This window comes from Verticillium nonalfalfae (genome assembly GCF_003724135.2).
Source record: "Verticillium nonalfalfae strain VnAa140/NRRL 66861 chromosome Unknown scaffold_52, whole genome shotgun sequence".
Taxonomy (NCBI): Eukaryota; Fungi; Ascomycota; class Sordariomycetes; order Glomerellales; family Plectosphaerellaceae; genus Verticillium; species Verticillium nonalfalfae.
The window spans coordinates 150250-164868 of record NW_021167277.1 but is presented as its reverse complement, the minus strand read 5'-3'; the positions used below and the strand labels follow the sequence as shown (position 1 = coordinate 164868).

The window sequence follows — 14619 nt, the reverse complement described above, 5'->3', positions numbered from 1 at the left end:
CGGGGTGGTGTGGGGAAATTGGAACGCGACGATCCTTGCATCCGTGTTTGGCGTTCATCCACTGGGCTCTCATCCACCATCCCAGCGCCTCGCTCATTCAACGACATTGTAGAGCTTCATCACTACGAGACTCTTTCCGCCTCACGAACCAATCAGCTTTGGACTCTCTTTTACACCTTCAGACTGAGCTTTCTACTTTGTGCAACCAGAGTTCACAGACGTTGACACGCTGCCTTCTGGTCTGACTCTGACTGAGCCTCCCACCCGGCCACTCTGCCTCCTCGGAGAGCTGCGATTGACTGAGCTACATCACCACAGGCAGCCACTCACAAACAACACCGCCATCATCATTCATCATGTCGGGCGCTGGAGCCCCCGGCGGTCCGCCAGGAGGCAACGGGCCCCCCAGCGCTGGACCGCAACAGAGCAACTTCACGCCGTCGCAGCAACCTGTAACACCAGGCACAGCCGTCGCAGCAACAGCAGCACCAGCGGCGGCCGCTCCTGCCGCAGCACAGCCGCCCATGTCGAACCAAAACCTCAACCAAATCGTGAGTTTTCCTTTGAGTTGCTCTTTCATCTGCACGCCAAGCCGCACATCACTTTTCGATACCGAACACCATGCGCGGCCCATCCCTGCTCTCTGCTGACTTAGTCTTGGAGGTCACCGACTACCTCTTGAAGCGCGGCTTCACGAGAACTGAGAACATCTTCCGGCAGGAATCCAGTCATCTGGGTCCCGATGGCCGGCCCATTCAGGCCAAGGTCGACGACCTGGGTCCTCAGAAGTATAGGAAGGCCTTCAATATGCTGAGGGACTGGGTCGACAATGGCCTGGACATTTACAAGGTATGCACTCCGCACTTTCCTCCCTACCTCAGGTGCCCATGGCTGACATCTTTCAGTTCGAGCTCGGCAAGCTTCTCTGGCCCGTTTTTGTCTACTCATGGATGGAGCTCATCAACCAGGGCTACCTTGATGATGCCAAGAACCTCCTCACTGGCTTGAGGCCCTTTTTCGAGGCCGGACATGCCGATGATCTCAAGACGTTTGACACCATCTCCATTCCACACCATCTCAAGGAAAATGCGACTTGCAAGCTTTACACTGAGAACAAGTTCCGCATCCCTCTCAATCAGCATGTCACCGGCAACCTGTTTCACTTCCTCGAGCGAGAGAAGGAGAACGGCGGCGCTGTCATCATCTACATCCTGCAGACCTTTTGCCAGATTGACTCGACTGCTCGTGGCCCTATCGAGCCTTTTAGCTTCGAGGCCATCTATCGCCGGACGCAGAACATGACCCTGGATGAGATTGACGACAATGAAGGCATACCTGGCATCTCTCTTGGCCTGATGAACAGGGACATGCTCGACACGTCTGTGGCGTTGCGTCTGGGACCCATGCCGATGGACGAAGATTTGCGCGACGACGTGCGGGCTGAACTTGCTGAGGCGGATCAACGCAACCCTCCCACCGAAGGCAAGGCATCGCTCGCGGATGAGTTTGAGCAGAAGATCAAGCGTGAAGAGAGCGCCGATGCTCCGTCAAGGTCTGACCTTCCCCTGCCGCCCTCTCGCGCGAGAGACGTCGTCATGGAGATGCAGAAGGTTCGGGAGAACCGCGATCGCTTCAAGATTGAGGGCCGCACAGGCGGCGTCGGTGTTCCCATCAGCGCTTGCATGTTCACCTTCCACAACTCTCTCGGCAGGTAAGAAGAGTTATCCATTCGGCAAACTGAATAATGCTAACTCAAGACTCTAGCGTTTCATGCTTAGACTTTTCCAAGGACCATGAGTTGGTCGCCGCGGGTACTACAGACTCTTACATCCGCGTGTGGACTCTGGACGGAAAGGCTCTCAAGTCCAAGGCTGCCCACGATCTCGATTTCAAGGCCAACAATCGCAAACTCATCGGCCACTCCGGTCCCGTCTACGACGTTGCCTTTTCCGATGCCATCGCAAGTGGAAACCACACTCCTTTCGCTCACGAAGGCAAGGGCAATGGTGCCATTGACACGGGAGCCAAGCTTCTGCTTTCAGCCTCTGCGGATGGCCATGTTCGCTTGTGGTCTCTGGACTTGTGGCAGTGTCTGTGCATCTACAAGGGCCATGATGGTCCCGTCATGAGAGTTTCGTGGAGCCCGCACGGTCACTACTTTGTCAGCGGCGGCTGGGACAAGACGGCTCGTCTCTGGATGCAGGATCACGCCTCGGCTATGCGCCTTCTCGTCGGCCACAACACCAGCATCTCTGCTCTGACTTGGCACCCCAACGGCACTTACCTCTTCACAGCATCCGACGAGACTGACAAGTCTATTCGCATGTGGTCTGTCGTCACGGGCGGCTGTGTCCGTGTCTTCACTGGCCACAACGAATACATCTCCTCACTGACGTGCGCGCCCAATGGCAAGATCCTCGCCAGTGGTGATACAGGTGGCAACATCATGTTCTGGGACATTGAAAAGGGCACGCGGATCAAAAGGTCGAGAGGCCACGCAAAGGGCGGTATCTGGTCGGTGGATTTCAGCGTCGAGTCCAACGTTCTCGTTTCCGGAGGCCAGGACGGCACTGTTCGTCTCTGGGATGTCGAGCTTCCCGCCGATGGTCACAAAGCTGTCCCACAGCAGGGCATTGCGCCTACTCAGGAGGGCGGCGAGGGCGCACCTGCGACGGGCGGGGCGGTGGAGCGCGGTACTACTGGTGGCCAAGGGTCATCAGGGACCGGTACCGGCGGCATCGGCGGAGGCAAGAAGAGGGGCAAGGAGGTGATGATCACGCCCGACCAGATCAGTGCCTTCCCGACGAAGAAGACGCCCGTCATGGCGGTGCAGTTCACCAGGATGAACCTCGTCGTAGCTGGCGGGTGTTATGATCCTGAGCGGTGATGGTAGCGGCGGACACTGGGGCGACAAAACTGGGCTGCTCGCATGGCGTTAGGGGTATGGCCTTGGATGGCCCATGGTTGGGGTAGTCGTTCATAGGAATACTGTTGTGGTCATATTGGCACTTTCACTATAGACTGGCTGCCAGAGTTACAATGATGGCGTGATCAAAAACAGGCTAGGATGCAGATTGAAGGGAGTGAAGCAATTCAGCAGCCAAGCAAACTTCCGTGCCTTAGGTCAAGTGGCCTCTTCAAGTCTCCGTGGATACCATGAGATGACCAAAAAGAAGCTACGTCCTCGCTGGAAGCTCCGCAACGGCATGAGGCGCCGGCATCTCCGACATGGCATCCGTGACCATCTCTGTTGGCCTCTCCTCGCTAGCTACCTCTGTCCGCCTCTCCTCGCTGAGAACTTCAATCGGCTTCTCCACACTCGCGACCTCGTTCGGGCTGCTACTCTCGGCGCGGCCCTGCGTGTCGAGCGGCGACACGGACGGTACAGGAAGGCTCGCGACCTGATCATCCGTCGCTTCCGCTTTGGCCTTCGAAGTCATTCCCCTCCTGCGATAGAAGAACAGGGCGAGAGCCAGTCCCGCCAGGGCGAGGACCCCGAGCGGCACGCCGACCGCCACGGCCACCTTGGTCGTCGACGTCCAGCCGCTTCGGCTGCTGCTGCTGCTGCTGCTGCTGCCCGCCTCCTGGTCTGCACTCTGGCCGTCTCCGCCGGTCCGGGTACCCGTCGCGGCGGCGGTGTCGACGGCGTTGAAGACCCACCCGTTGATGTGCATGCCGTCGACGGTCGACAGCTGGGGCGCGAAGCTGGTGTACTCCCAGGCGCCGCTCATGGCGGAGACGGGCTCGGCCCAGGTGAGGACCTGGTTGGGGCGGACATCTGATATGCACTGGCCCATGCGATTCGGGCCCACGAAGGTGATGAACGCGTAGCCGCTGGAGCGGTCAGCGTGAGACGTACTGAAGAGGAGAAACAGGTACGTGGCGGCCACGACGGAACGAACAAGAAGCTGGAGGAGCATGACCTACCTTGGACAGCATCCCACAAGCGTGGAGCCCGCGCCGGCGTCGCTCGTCGTGGCGGTCGTGTAGGCCTCGGGACAGACGAGCGGCCCGAGGCTCCAGCGCGTCTGGACGATGTCTTCGTCGCGGTCTTCGGCGTGCCACCAGGAGGAGACGGCCGCGGGCTGGCAGGAGGCCGAGGGGTCGACCCAGAGCTCGTAGCCCGGGTCCCATGCGACGATGGGGGAGTCTTCCTTGTCGAGGCGCCAGAAGAGGGAGGAGCAGGAGGTGTGGCAGGGGTACGCCGTCGTCAGGGGGATCCAGATCGTGGTCATGTCGCCGTTGACTTCGGGGCTGCGGCTGTCGGTCATCTGCGTGGGTGTCATTGTCGCTGGGGTGGACAGCTGTAGCCTGGCATGGAGATGGGTTTCGAGAACGAGGTGAAGCAGGGAACGGAGGGAATATCGCATGGACTACGATGGTCGGCCTCTGAGAGATGTTGCAGCCATCTCAGTAGCACAGACAGGATCAGTATCACGGCCATCAGGGCATCGTGACATGTCGACGGGAAGACCGAATATGTCTTGCCTTGAAAACGGATAGTTGCAGAAAGCTAGCCGATCGCAGTGCTCGAGATTTTGAGAGACAGTTTATTGTTCACTACCGCTGTCCTGCGAGAACTAAATGACAAAATTAACTCGTTGAAGTGACCACCTCAAAAGAGGAGAGTCGGTCATGGTGGAAGCATATCGACATGGTGATGTAATATTACATTGTTTGATTTAGTGACTGTTTTTCTGAAGAATGATTAGACTATTAGAAAAATTTGTCAATCTCATTCAGGTCTAACCATCTCCTGAAGTGTGAGAATGGAGAGGATGTAATGCCTGCAATGTTGCAGGAGACGGTGATGGCGATGAGGTCGGTTACATGTGGCTGTGCGAAGGTCGGTCCTGTGTGGCTGACTGTGGCACCAGCTTCCCCAGGCACTTGCCCCCCTTCGTGCGTAATGCTCCAGGCACCATGGCAATGCGGGTGGATGAGGTACATCGCAACGACATCCTCCCCACGCTGCGACCTTCATTCCGATCCACCTCTTGTGCTGACATCCAACCTTCCTGCACATCCCACAACCCTCCTCACCCGTCACGTTCCGGGCCACCATGGATCCTCTCGAAGAATCCCCTTGGGGCGAATCGGCGCCTTCGCAAACCTCGCAACCCGAAACCTCCCAATCGCAGGATGATGCACCCAAGCCCTCCGCTCCGAGCACCTCTTCGACCCGCCCCTCACGCGCTGCTCCTCGCCGCATGGTAGCCCAGCCAACCCGCCTCGAAGCCGTCGATGACGACCCTCTCGGTCCATTGGGCCCCCTTGGCGGCCCTGCTACTCCCGGCACTCCCGACCTCGGCCAGGATGCGCCTCCCGTCCCGCCCCAGAAGGAGGAGATGGTGATCCGCACCACCATGCCGCCCTCTCAGACTCGCCGCGCTGGGCCCGCCGACCCCCATCGTGTCGACGATGCGGATGACGATTACAACCGCTCAAGTGGCCCTCGCGCGCCGCCTCCTGTTCAGGCTGCCCATCCCAGCGCCGTTCGGACGACCACCAACCCCAGCGTGAGCGTCGAACAGGCGAGCAGGCCGACCTTCCACATTTCCGTCGGCGATCCCCACAAGGTCGGCGACTTTACAAGTTCACACGTGCAGTATGCCGTGCGGACTGAGGTAAGCTGCCACCCACGAGGCGACATGCTGGTTTCGTCGCTGACAACGCAGACAACATCCAAGGCGTACAAGGAGCCCGAGTTTGAGGTGAAGCGACGGTACCGCGATTTCCTGTGGCTGTATAACACACTGCACGGGAACAACCCCGGCATCGTCGTGCCGCCGCCCCCAGAGAAGCAGGCTGTCGGTCGCTTCGAGACCAACTTTGTCGAGAGCCGCCGCGCCGCGTTGGAGAAGATGCTCAACAAGATCGCGGCGCACCCTACGTTGCAGCTCGACGGCGACCTGAAGCTGTTCCTCGAGAGCGAGTCCTTCAACGTCGACATCAAGCACAAGGAGCGGAGAGAGCCCATCCCCACAGAAAGCAAGGGTGTCTTGGGCAGCCTGGGCATCAGCGTCGGCGGCGGCAGCAAGTTTGTCGAGCAGGATGACGTGAGTGACAATGACGAATCGCCAGTCTTGCCAGGCTAACTGATACAGTGGTTCCACGATCGCAAGGTTTACCTCGATGCGCTGGAGAACCAGCTCCGCGCCCTACTCAAAGCCATGGAGACCATGGTCGGCCAGAGGAAGATGATGGCCGAGGCGGCCGGCGACTTCTCCGCCTCCCTGCACGCCCTCTCGACCGTCGAGCTCTCGCCCTCGCTCTCTGGCCCTCTCGACGCCCTCTCAGAGCTGCAGCTTACGATTCGCGATGTGTACGATCGTCAGGCCCAGCAGGATGTGCTCACGTTTGGCATTATTCTTGAGGAGTACATCCGACTCATCGGATCTGTTAAACAGGCCTTTGCGCAGCGGCAAAAGGCCTTCTACTCATGGCACACTGCCGAGTCAGAGATGCAGAAGAAGAAGACCACACAGGACAAGCTCCTAAGGCAGGGCAAGAGCCAGCAGGACCGTCTCAACCAGATGGGCGCCGAGGTCGCAGACGCTGAGCGCAAATGCCACCATGCGCGCATGCTGTTCGAGGACATGGGCCGACTGATGCGGGCGGAACTGGACCGCTTCGAGAAGGAGAAGGTCGAGGACTTCAAGAGCGGCGTGGAGACGTTCCTGGAGAGCGCCGTCGAGGCGCAGAAGGAGGTAAGTCATTGCTCTGACTGGGCGTTACCAAATACGGCGTGTGGCTAATGAAATGCAGTTGATCGAAAAGTGGGAGACGTTCCTCATGCAGCTTGACGCCGACGACGACGAGACGGTCTTCTACCGCCCGCCTGTGACAGAAGGCAACAAGCCGGCCGGTGACACGGCAATTGATCGGGCTCGGGCGACAATCAATGATGACTCGGATTAGGTGCCGACCAAGATGGCGCCGCGGCGCACCTCGGTCATGTCCTTCTGGGGTCCGCCGTGCGATTCGAGTCGCTGGGCAGCTTTGCCGGTGTCGCGCAACCGGCGTATCGTTAGCTGGCTGCGGTTTGACAAGCCTCATCTCCACCCGAGTTCGTGAGATTGGGGGTTCTCTGGCATGATGCACTGACAAGAGGGGGCGTCGGGAGGAAGTGGACAAACAATTAGGTCGTTTTCAATGGTGTTGGTGTTGTACATATATGACAGTAGAGTCCGGCCTGGACCTTCTAATCGCACAATGAGCGTCTCCCTCCTACATTGTCTGCCATCCCATCTTTTGGGACAAGGAACCATCCGCGTGACCTTGTTCATCGTGCTATACATGAGATCAAGCTCGTAACCCCTTCTTGACCCCCCCTTTCCGGACAGTCATCCCGAATCCGACCCCTTATTTCTTCCCCTTCGTCTTCTTGTGGAATACCGGTGCCTTGGGCTCTTCCATGGGCGTCGAGTACCCGCTGATCAGATCACCCATGTCCCACACCTCTTCCTCGTCGACCTCCTCAACGGCACCATCGCTCTTGCCCTTGCCCTTGCCCTTGTCCCCCGCGGCCTGCGCGTCAGCCTCCTCCGAGGCGGCGTCGAGCAGGTCGAAGCCGCGGCCGAACCTCTGCCGGAACGCCGCCAGCTTGCCGGCCTCGTCGAGCTCGACGTTGTGCAGCGTCTTCTCCGACGGCTGCCAGAGGATGTGGTTGCGCGAGTCCTTGTCGGCGCGGTGCAGGGGCGCCGGGGACGTGGTGCGCGCTGTGAAGGTCGAGCCGTCCGAGAGCTGAACGAGCTGGGTGAAGGTGTAGGGGCGGCGGGGGCGGTGGATGTAGGTCGCGGCGCGGGACTGGCGGGCGGCGAGGTGTGCTGGTTGCGTGGGCAGGAAGCTGCCGGTTGTGGTTTTTGTCGTCGTGTGAAGGAGGAGCGGGCGCCGGGCGAGGGCGGAGGGGAGAGAAGCCATTGCGTAGCCTGTGGTCACTCGACGGGCGAGGTCGGTGTGGTGGTTGTGTAGGTGACGGAACGGGCAAGACGCTCACTGATGGCAGTCGAAGGGCGGTGCGTCGCGACTGGAGGTTTGATGGGAGCTCAATGGTGAAGCTGCGGGTGGTCACAAAATTTCCCGACTCCCAGGGTCAGTTCGGTGAGGCTGACCGAGACCACACCTTGCGCACGCACCGCCAACCACTCAAGTCACTGCAACATCCAATCGGCACGAATCCACTTTCGAGTCTTATCGATAACCTCGCGGTTCGGTGCTGCATGACGGCGCCGATGCAAAAAGTTCCGTGGTGTACAATCCGGTCAGCTTGTCCCGATGCTTCCCGGGCATGGCAATTTGAAGTCAACGAATTGACCTTCGACGAGGCTTCTTTTCTATTCACGTTCGGCTCCCTCGAGCAATGTTCGCTCCAGCACCGGCGAGCCGTAACATGCGATGAGCCTCCTTCATGTCCTCGGCTTTGCGCCCAGGTCCTCCTCGTCAGTCTCGATGCGCCGTGCCATTGCACGTGCCTCAACATGCTCATCATGCTCGGTACTCCAACGAGTAAACCGTCGTGATGCTTGCATACCCAGTATGTTGTTCACTCCGAGAGACGATTCAGCCCTTCGATTCTAACAGCCTCGCAGCGTCCCGCCCCTTCAGTGCCTCCGCCCGTCGACCCTCGACATGGCATACCCTGCCCCCCCAACCGCCCTCCTACCACCCCGCCTCCTCCTCGACGACGGACCTTGCGCTCTCCGAACAGCTTCGCGGACTCATGCGCCTCCTCCCGCATTCGGTCGTCGTCTGCACAGCGACGAATCCCGCCGACAACATACCGCGCGCCATGACCATGTCTTCCCTCACCTCATTAACACTACACCCCACGCCCCTCGTCACCTTCAACGTCGCGACACCGAGTCGAACGCTGACCGCCGTCAAGGGCGCGCGGCGCTTCAACATACACGTCCTGCGCGGCGGCACCGACGGCGCGGCCGTCGCAGACTGGTTCACGCGAGGAAACGCCGAGGGCCAGCACGTGTTCTCCGGCCTCGGGCGCGAAGGGCCCCCCGTCACAGCCGACATGCGAGGCGAGGCACCCGTCCTCCGGGGCGAAGGCGTGCTCTATATTTTGCGGTGTCGGGTGCTCGACGATGCGCCTGCGCAGGGGCTCGTGAGGGTGAGGGACCACGTCATTGTCGTTGGGGAGGTTGTCGAGATTATCAAGGGGGAGGAGGACGGGGAGGATGAGTTTGGGCTCGTGTACGCTGATCGGCGGTACCGCTGTGTTGGCGATGGGATCGTCAAGGGGGGGGAGTGAGTAGCCCTGCTGGGCCCGGGGCGTGTACAGGGGCTCGGTTGTTCGTGATAGATGGTTGTGAAATCGGCTCATAGAATGTACAACACAATGTATAATGAGGATTGCCTTGACATGGCAGAAGAGGCGCAACAATGATGGTCCCGCTGTCTCTGCGAGGTTTGGCTTTGCGTCGGGTTACTTGTTCCCAAGGTCATGGTGTACCTGTATTCACGTCTAGTCGAATAATTTGTCCTCGTTCAGCGGCTTCTACCGCTCTACCAGAGACCCTAGCAAGAAACATGTCATAGAACTAATAGGCGAACAACATCAAGGTTGTGTGTTTGATCCGGGGTAGAGGAGCGTGGTACATAAATCGACTTGCAGGTCGGAGGGACGAACAACCTGACTCTCATTCCACGTTCTACTACTTTCGTTTGTGGTCTGTCTGCATGTGGGCACACGCGCAACTTGCCACCAAAAACATGACCTTGGTCTGAAGTAGTCAATACAGTACACAACAAACTGCCCTCGCTCTACAACCATAGCCCAGCACGTGTCACGGCATCCCCCAGCCGCAACGGCATGAACTATCAACGAGTCACGCCCGGATCAGGAAGCAGTATTGTCAACTGAAGTCATGGCAGGCAGATGCTTCATCAGCTTGATTGCATCGGTGGTTGGGAGACGACATGAGCATCGATATCCTCTGGCCCAGTGTAGATCGATGTGGCAGATGCTCAACGCGGGGGCCCGCAGTGCTTGGGCCAGTGCCTGGACCAGCGCCTAGACCGCCTGAGAGCCTCACCGACTGGCTATTGTTGCTTGGACCAGATGCCCTGGAATCCGGGGTCCAGGCACTGCCCCTCAGCCTCGTGGAGGTCAGCCCTTGCGATAAGAGGTCTTATCGGACGGTGGGAGTGACAGTCTGGAGGCGTCGCGGTGACTCAAGGACGACTGCCAGAGCTACCTGGAATCCACGAGAGCTTCCCAGGCCATGACCCCGCCATGGGTGAATTGATGCTGCTGCAGCGGGAAATCCACAATAAAGAACTGCATCGAAGAGCACAAGGCCAGACAAGGCAAGGGATCAGAAGGAGGCAACTACTAGACCGTCTCTTTTTTCGTCCGTGTTCCCACAGCGCCCGCACATCTCGGCCAATCACCATGCACCATTCGTTGCCGTGGTGGCAGGGCAAGCGAATCAGAGAAGCGTCTGGAAGGTGGAAGGTGCGAGAAGGATAGAATCGCATAGAATTCTCCAGGCGCCGCAGGGGCTCCTCTAGCTTGGGCTTCAGGTCTTCTTTTTTACGACCGACTGCCGCAGCTGCTTTTCTCCTTCTCTCCCCTCCTCTCAACACAAACTTCTAACTCTCCTCCCACATATCACTCTCCATCCCATCGCATCACAGCGAACTCTACTATTCTCTTGAACCTCTAGACCCAAGAGTTTCTTTGCATTTTCCCTTTAGGTAAGCCCTCTCCCCGGCTCGTTGAGAGCTCCCCCCCCTCTCATCCCACCACCGCTCGACCCCTCCTCTCGACTCGCTGGGACGGCAGCCTTATCCAGTCAGCACGCCGTTGGAGGCTTGGCCAGGGTGCTCTTTCTTCACCGAGTCTGCTCCTGTCAAGCTCCTTCCTTCCTTGTCTACATTCCACATGAGCGAACACTCGCCTGGCAACTTATGACTGACCCAGCCCCCAGATCACGACCGTCACGCTTTGATACCCCCCCCCCCGCCAAGATGTCTGAGACTTTCGAGTTCCAGGCTGAGATCTCTCAGCTGTTGTCTCTCATCATCAACACTGTCTACTCCAACAAGGAGATCTTCCTTCGTGAGCTTGTCTCCAACGCCTCCGATGCGCTCGACAAGATCCGCTATGAGTCCCTCTCGGACCCTAGCAAGCTCGACTCCAACAAGGACCTCCGCGTCGACATCATTCCCGACAAGGAGAACAAGACCCTGACCATCCAGGACTCTGGTATTGGTTTCACCAAGGCTGTAAGTTTAGCTTTACCACGTCGCACGTGCTTGTTTGCCACACACTAACACCACACACAGGACCTCGTCAACAACCTGGGTACCATTGCCCGCTCTGGTACCAAGCAGTTCATGGAGGCCCTCACCGCCGGTGCTGATATCTCCATGATTGGTCAGTTCGGTGTTGGTTTCTACTCTGCCTACCTCGTCGCCGACCGCGTTACCGTCATCTCCAAGCACAACGATGACGAGCAGTACATCTGGGAGTCTTCTGCCGGCGGCACCTTCTCCATTCGCCCCGACACCGAGGGCGAGCAGCTCGGCCGCGGTACCAAGATCATCCTTCACCTGAAGGATGAGCAGACTGAGTACCTCAACGAGGCCAAGATCAAGGAGGTCATCAAGAAGCACTCCGAGTTCATCTCCTACCCCATCTACCTCCACGTCCTCAAGGAGACCGAGAAGGAGGTCCCCGATGAGGAGGCTGAGGAGACCGCCGCCGATGAGGACGACGACAAGAAGCCCAAGATCGAGGAGGTCGATGACGAGGAGGAGGAGAAGAAGGAGAAGAAGGTCAAGAAGGTCAAGGAGACCTCCATCGAGCAGGAGGAGCTCAACAAGCAGAAGCCCATCTGGACTCGCAACCCCCAGGACATCACCCAGGAGGAGTACGCCGCCTTCTACAAGTCTCTCTCCAACGACTGGGAGGACCACCTCGGTGTCAAGCACTTCTCCGTTGAGGGTCAGCTCGAGTTCCGCGCTATCCTCTTCGTCCCCAAGCGCGCTCCCTTCGACCTGTTCGAGACCAAGAAGACCAAGAACAACATCAAGCTCTACGTCCGCCGCGTCTTTATCACTGACGACGCCACTGACCTCATCCCTGAGTGGCTCAGCTTCGTCAAGGGTGTTGTCGACTCTGAGGACCTTCCCCTCAACCTGTCTCGTGAGACTCTCCAGCAGAACAAGATTATGAAGGTCATCAAGAAGAACATTGTCAAGAAGGCCCTCGAGCTCTTCACTGAGATCGCCGAGGACAAGGAGCAGTTTGATAAGTTCTACTCTGCCTTCTCCAAGAACATCAAGCTTGGTATCCACGAGGACTCCCAGAACCGCCAGACCCTGGCCAAGCTCCTCCGCTTCAACTCCACCAAGTCTGGTGATGACATGACCTCTCTGACCGACTACATCGCTCGCATGCCCGAGGTCCAGCAGAACATCTACTACATCACTGGCGAGTCCCTCAAGGCCGTCACCAAGTCCCCCTTCCTCGACTCCCTCAAGCAGAAGAACTTTGAGGTCCTCTTCCTCGTTGACCCCATCGATGAGTACGCCATGACTCAGATGAAGGAGTTCGAGGGCAAGAAGCTTGTTGATATCACCAAGGACTTCGAGCTCGAGGAGACCGATGAGGAGAAGGCTCAGCGTGAGACTGAGGAGAAGGAGTACGAGGGTCTCGCCAAGGCCCTCAAGGAGGTTCTCGGCGACAAGGTCGAGAAGGTCGTTGTCAGCCACAAGCTCGGCGACGCTCCTTGCGCTATCCGTACCGGCCAGTTCGGTTGGTCCGCCAACATGGAGCGTATCATGAAGGCCCAGGCCCTCCGTGACACCTCCATGTCCTCGTACATGTCCTCCAAGAAGACTTTCGAGATCTCCCCCAAGAGCTCCATTGTCCAGGAGCTCAAGAGGAAGGTCGAGGCCGATGGTGTCAACGACCGCACCGTTAAGTCCATTGTCCAGCTTCTGTTCGAGACCTCCCTGCTCGTCTCTGGCTTCACCATTGAGGAGCCCGCCGGCTTCTCTGAGCGCATCCACAAGCTCGTCCAGATCGGCCTCAACATTGAGGAGGATGACTCCAAGACCGAGGAGACTCCCGCCGCCGCTGCCACCACCACCGAGACTGGTGACAGCGCCATGGAGGAGGTCGACTAAGCGGTTTTCATGATACACACGGTATACCAGAAAAGTCAATGGAGTTGGACGGTTTTCGGGTACGGTTGCCCTTGGACTTGGCGTACTTTCCTCTTTTCGCGCGTTGTTGCAGCCGCATAATTCCCCCTTCGTCCGTATGGTGCGGCGTGTGTGTACTCTAGCTAGCTCGTCACGATTATGAGACAGATGAGATGCAGAATTGAACGGTAAGAACACAACCTGCCCTTGTAAACGTGATACGCCGTTTTGACGCTGTGGCTGCCGCTTGGTACGCCTCGTGATCCTAAGTCTGGTCCATCGTAAGACCACACATCATTGCATGCCTACACAACCCGAAACGCACTTCAACGTCAGCATTATGTAGTGATATTCAACCAGTCAATTTCATTCTTGTCGCTCCAAGGTAGGATATGCCATTCCCGTTACGGAAAGCATGCCTACATGAGCCGAAATGCACTTCAATGTCAGCATTATGTAGTGATATTCAACCAGTCAATTTCATTCTTGTCGCTTCAAGGTAGGATATGCCATCCTCGTTATGGAAATTGAGTCCATGCCTCCTCAGCCTATTCACACGCCTGTGAAGTATATCCGAGCACCTTACCCTCTCGCCATAATACCCTGAAAGTGAATAACTGGACAGTCGTTGTAACGGTCTGTCCATCCCCTACACCTGAATCCCTCTTTCAAGTTCGGATACCTCCCGCTCTACAGCTGCACAAACCTGCGTCGCCCTCCAGACAGATCTTGCATCCGTGTCGCCGTCTCCCGGTCATCCCAGGAAATCCAGGCAGTGCCGAATTCGCCACCAGCATGCACGCTTCACCACCTGGTCCGCACGTACCTCGTCTCGATGATCTGGCCCCTCTCGTTGGTGTGGTACGTAGTCTGCGGCGTCTGCGGCGTACGCTCGGCAGCAGCGGCCTTGACGGCCTTGCGGCGGAGCGCGTACTTGATCTTGCCGAGGACGGAAATGGGGTAGTCGGGCGGTGGGTTGTTGGGAATGGCCGTCACGACGCGGGTCGTTGGGTAGAAGCGGCTTGGTGATTCGGGGGTGAAGACGTGTCTCTGTGAGGAGGACATTGTAGGCGGCTGATGTGATTGAGATTGTGTTTCATGTGAATCCTTGGGGTGTATTTGCTTGTAGGGGAATACTGCCGTGAGACTAGACGGCCATGGTGCGCGGGGCTGGGCAAGGTTTCCTGTTCGCTGCTTGTCTTTTGAGGGGCAAGCCAGGCGTGTAAACGTGACCCTCGTGCGAGGTATAACGCGAGAGTTGGCCGCGGACCAGAATTCTTGCTATGTGTTGAAGTATGCCTCGGGGCAAAACCGAAAACGCCTGACGAGACCGCCGAATTGGGTAGTGGTGTGGTCGTTGGTTATGTTGTGGTGGCTGTGTCGAATGATGAACGGGCCTGATGTGCAAAACATGATCGCCCGGGCTAATTGAATAGTCGTCAGGCTGAG

At 58.0% G+C, this 14619-nt stretch overlaps 6 protein-coding genes across 6 annotated transcripts; 3 read left to right on the top strand and 3 right to left on the bottom strand.

The window, feature by feature from the left end:
* Positions 1–356: 356 nt before the first annotated feature.
* TAF5 (Transcription initiation factor TFIID subunit 5) lies at positions 357–2887 on the top strand (the record flags this gene model as incomplete). Its single annotated transcript, XM_028641102.1, has 4 exons — positions 357–551; positions 664–849; positions 906–1711; positions 1765–2887. The coding sequence occupies 4 exons, from the start codon at positions 357–359 to the stop codon at positions 2885–2887; spliced, it is 2310 nt and encodes a 769-aa protein (XP_028494894.1).
* Positions 2888–3176: 289 nt separating this feature from the next.
* D7B24_006984 (uncharacterized protein) lies at positions 3177–4286 on the bottom strand (the record flags this gene model as incomplete). The annotated part of the gene is made up of 2 exons (XM_028641101.1): positions 3177–3834; positions 3928–4286. 2 exons carry the CDS (start codon positions 4284–4286, stop codon positions 3177–3179), a joined length of 1017 nt encoding a protein of 338 aa, XP_028494893.1.
* A 777-nt stretch (positions 4287–5063) lies between these two features.
* VPS5 (Vacuolar protein sorting-associated protein 5) lies at positions 5064–7034 on the top strand (the record flags this gene model as incomplete). Its single annotated transcript, XM_028641100.1, has 5 exons — positions 5064–5627; positions 5691–6059; positions 6108–6710; positions 6769–6868; positions 6922–7034. The coding sequence occupies 5 exons, from the start codon at positions 5064–5066 to the stop codon at positions 7032–7034; spliced, it is 1749 nt and encodes a 582-aa protein (XP_028494892.1).
* A 331-nt stretch (positions 7035–7365) lies between these two features.
* Positions 7366–7923, bottom strand: D7B24_006982 (uncharacterized protein; the record flags this gene model as incomplete). The annotated part of the gene is made up of 1 exon (XM_028641099.1): positions 7366–7923. One exon carries the CDS (start codon positions 7921–7923, stop codon positions 7366–7368), a length of 558 nt encoding a protein of 185 aa, XP_028494891.1.
* Positions 7924–8397: 474 nt separating this feature from the next.
* Positions 8398–13152, top strand: HSP90 (heat shock protein 90; the record flags this gene model as incomplete). The annotated part of the gene is made up of 4 exons (XM_028641098.1): positions 8398–8536; positions 8592–9261; positions 10947–11244; positions 11305–13152. The coding sequence occupies 4 exons, from the start codon at positions 8398–8400 to the stop codon at positions 13150–13152; spliced, it is 2955 nt and encodes a 984-aa protein (XP_028494890.1).
* A 437-nt stretch (positions 13153–13589) lies between these two features.
* D7B24_006980 (uncharacterized protein) lies at positions 13590–14235 on the bottom strand (the record flags this gene model as incomplete). Its single annotated transcript, XM_028641097.1, has 2 exons — positions 13590–13608; positions 13997–14235. 2 exons carry the CDS (start codon positions 14233–14235, stop codon positions 13590–13592), a joined length of 258 nt encoding a protein of 85 aa, XP_028494889.1.
* Between the last annotated feature and the right edge of the window lie 384 nt (positions 14236–14619).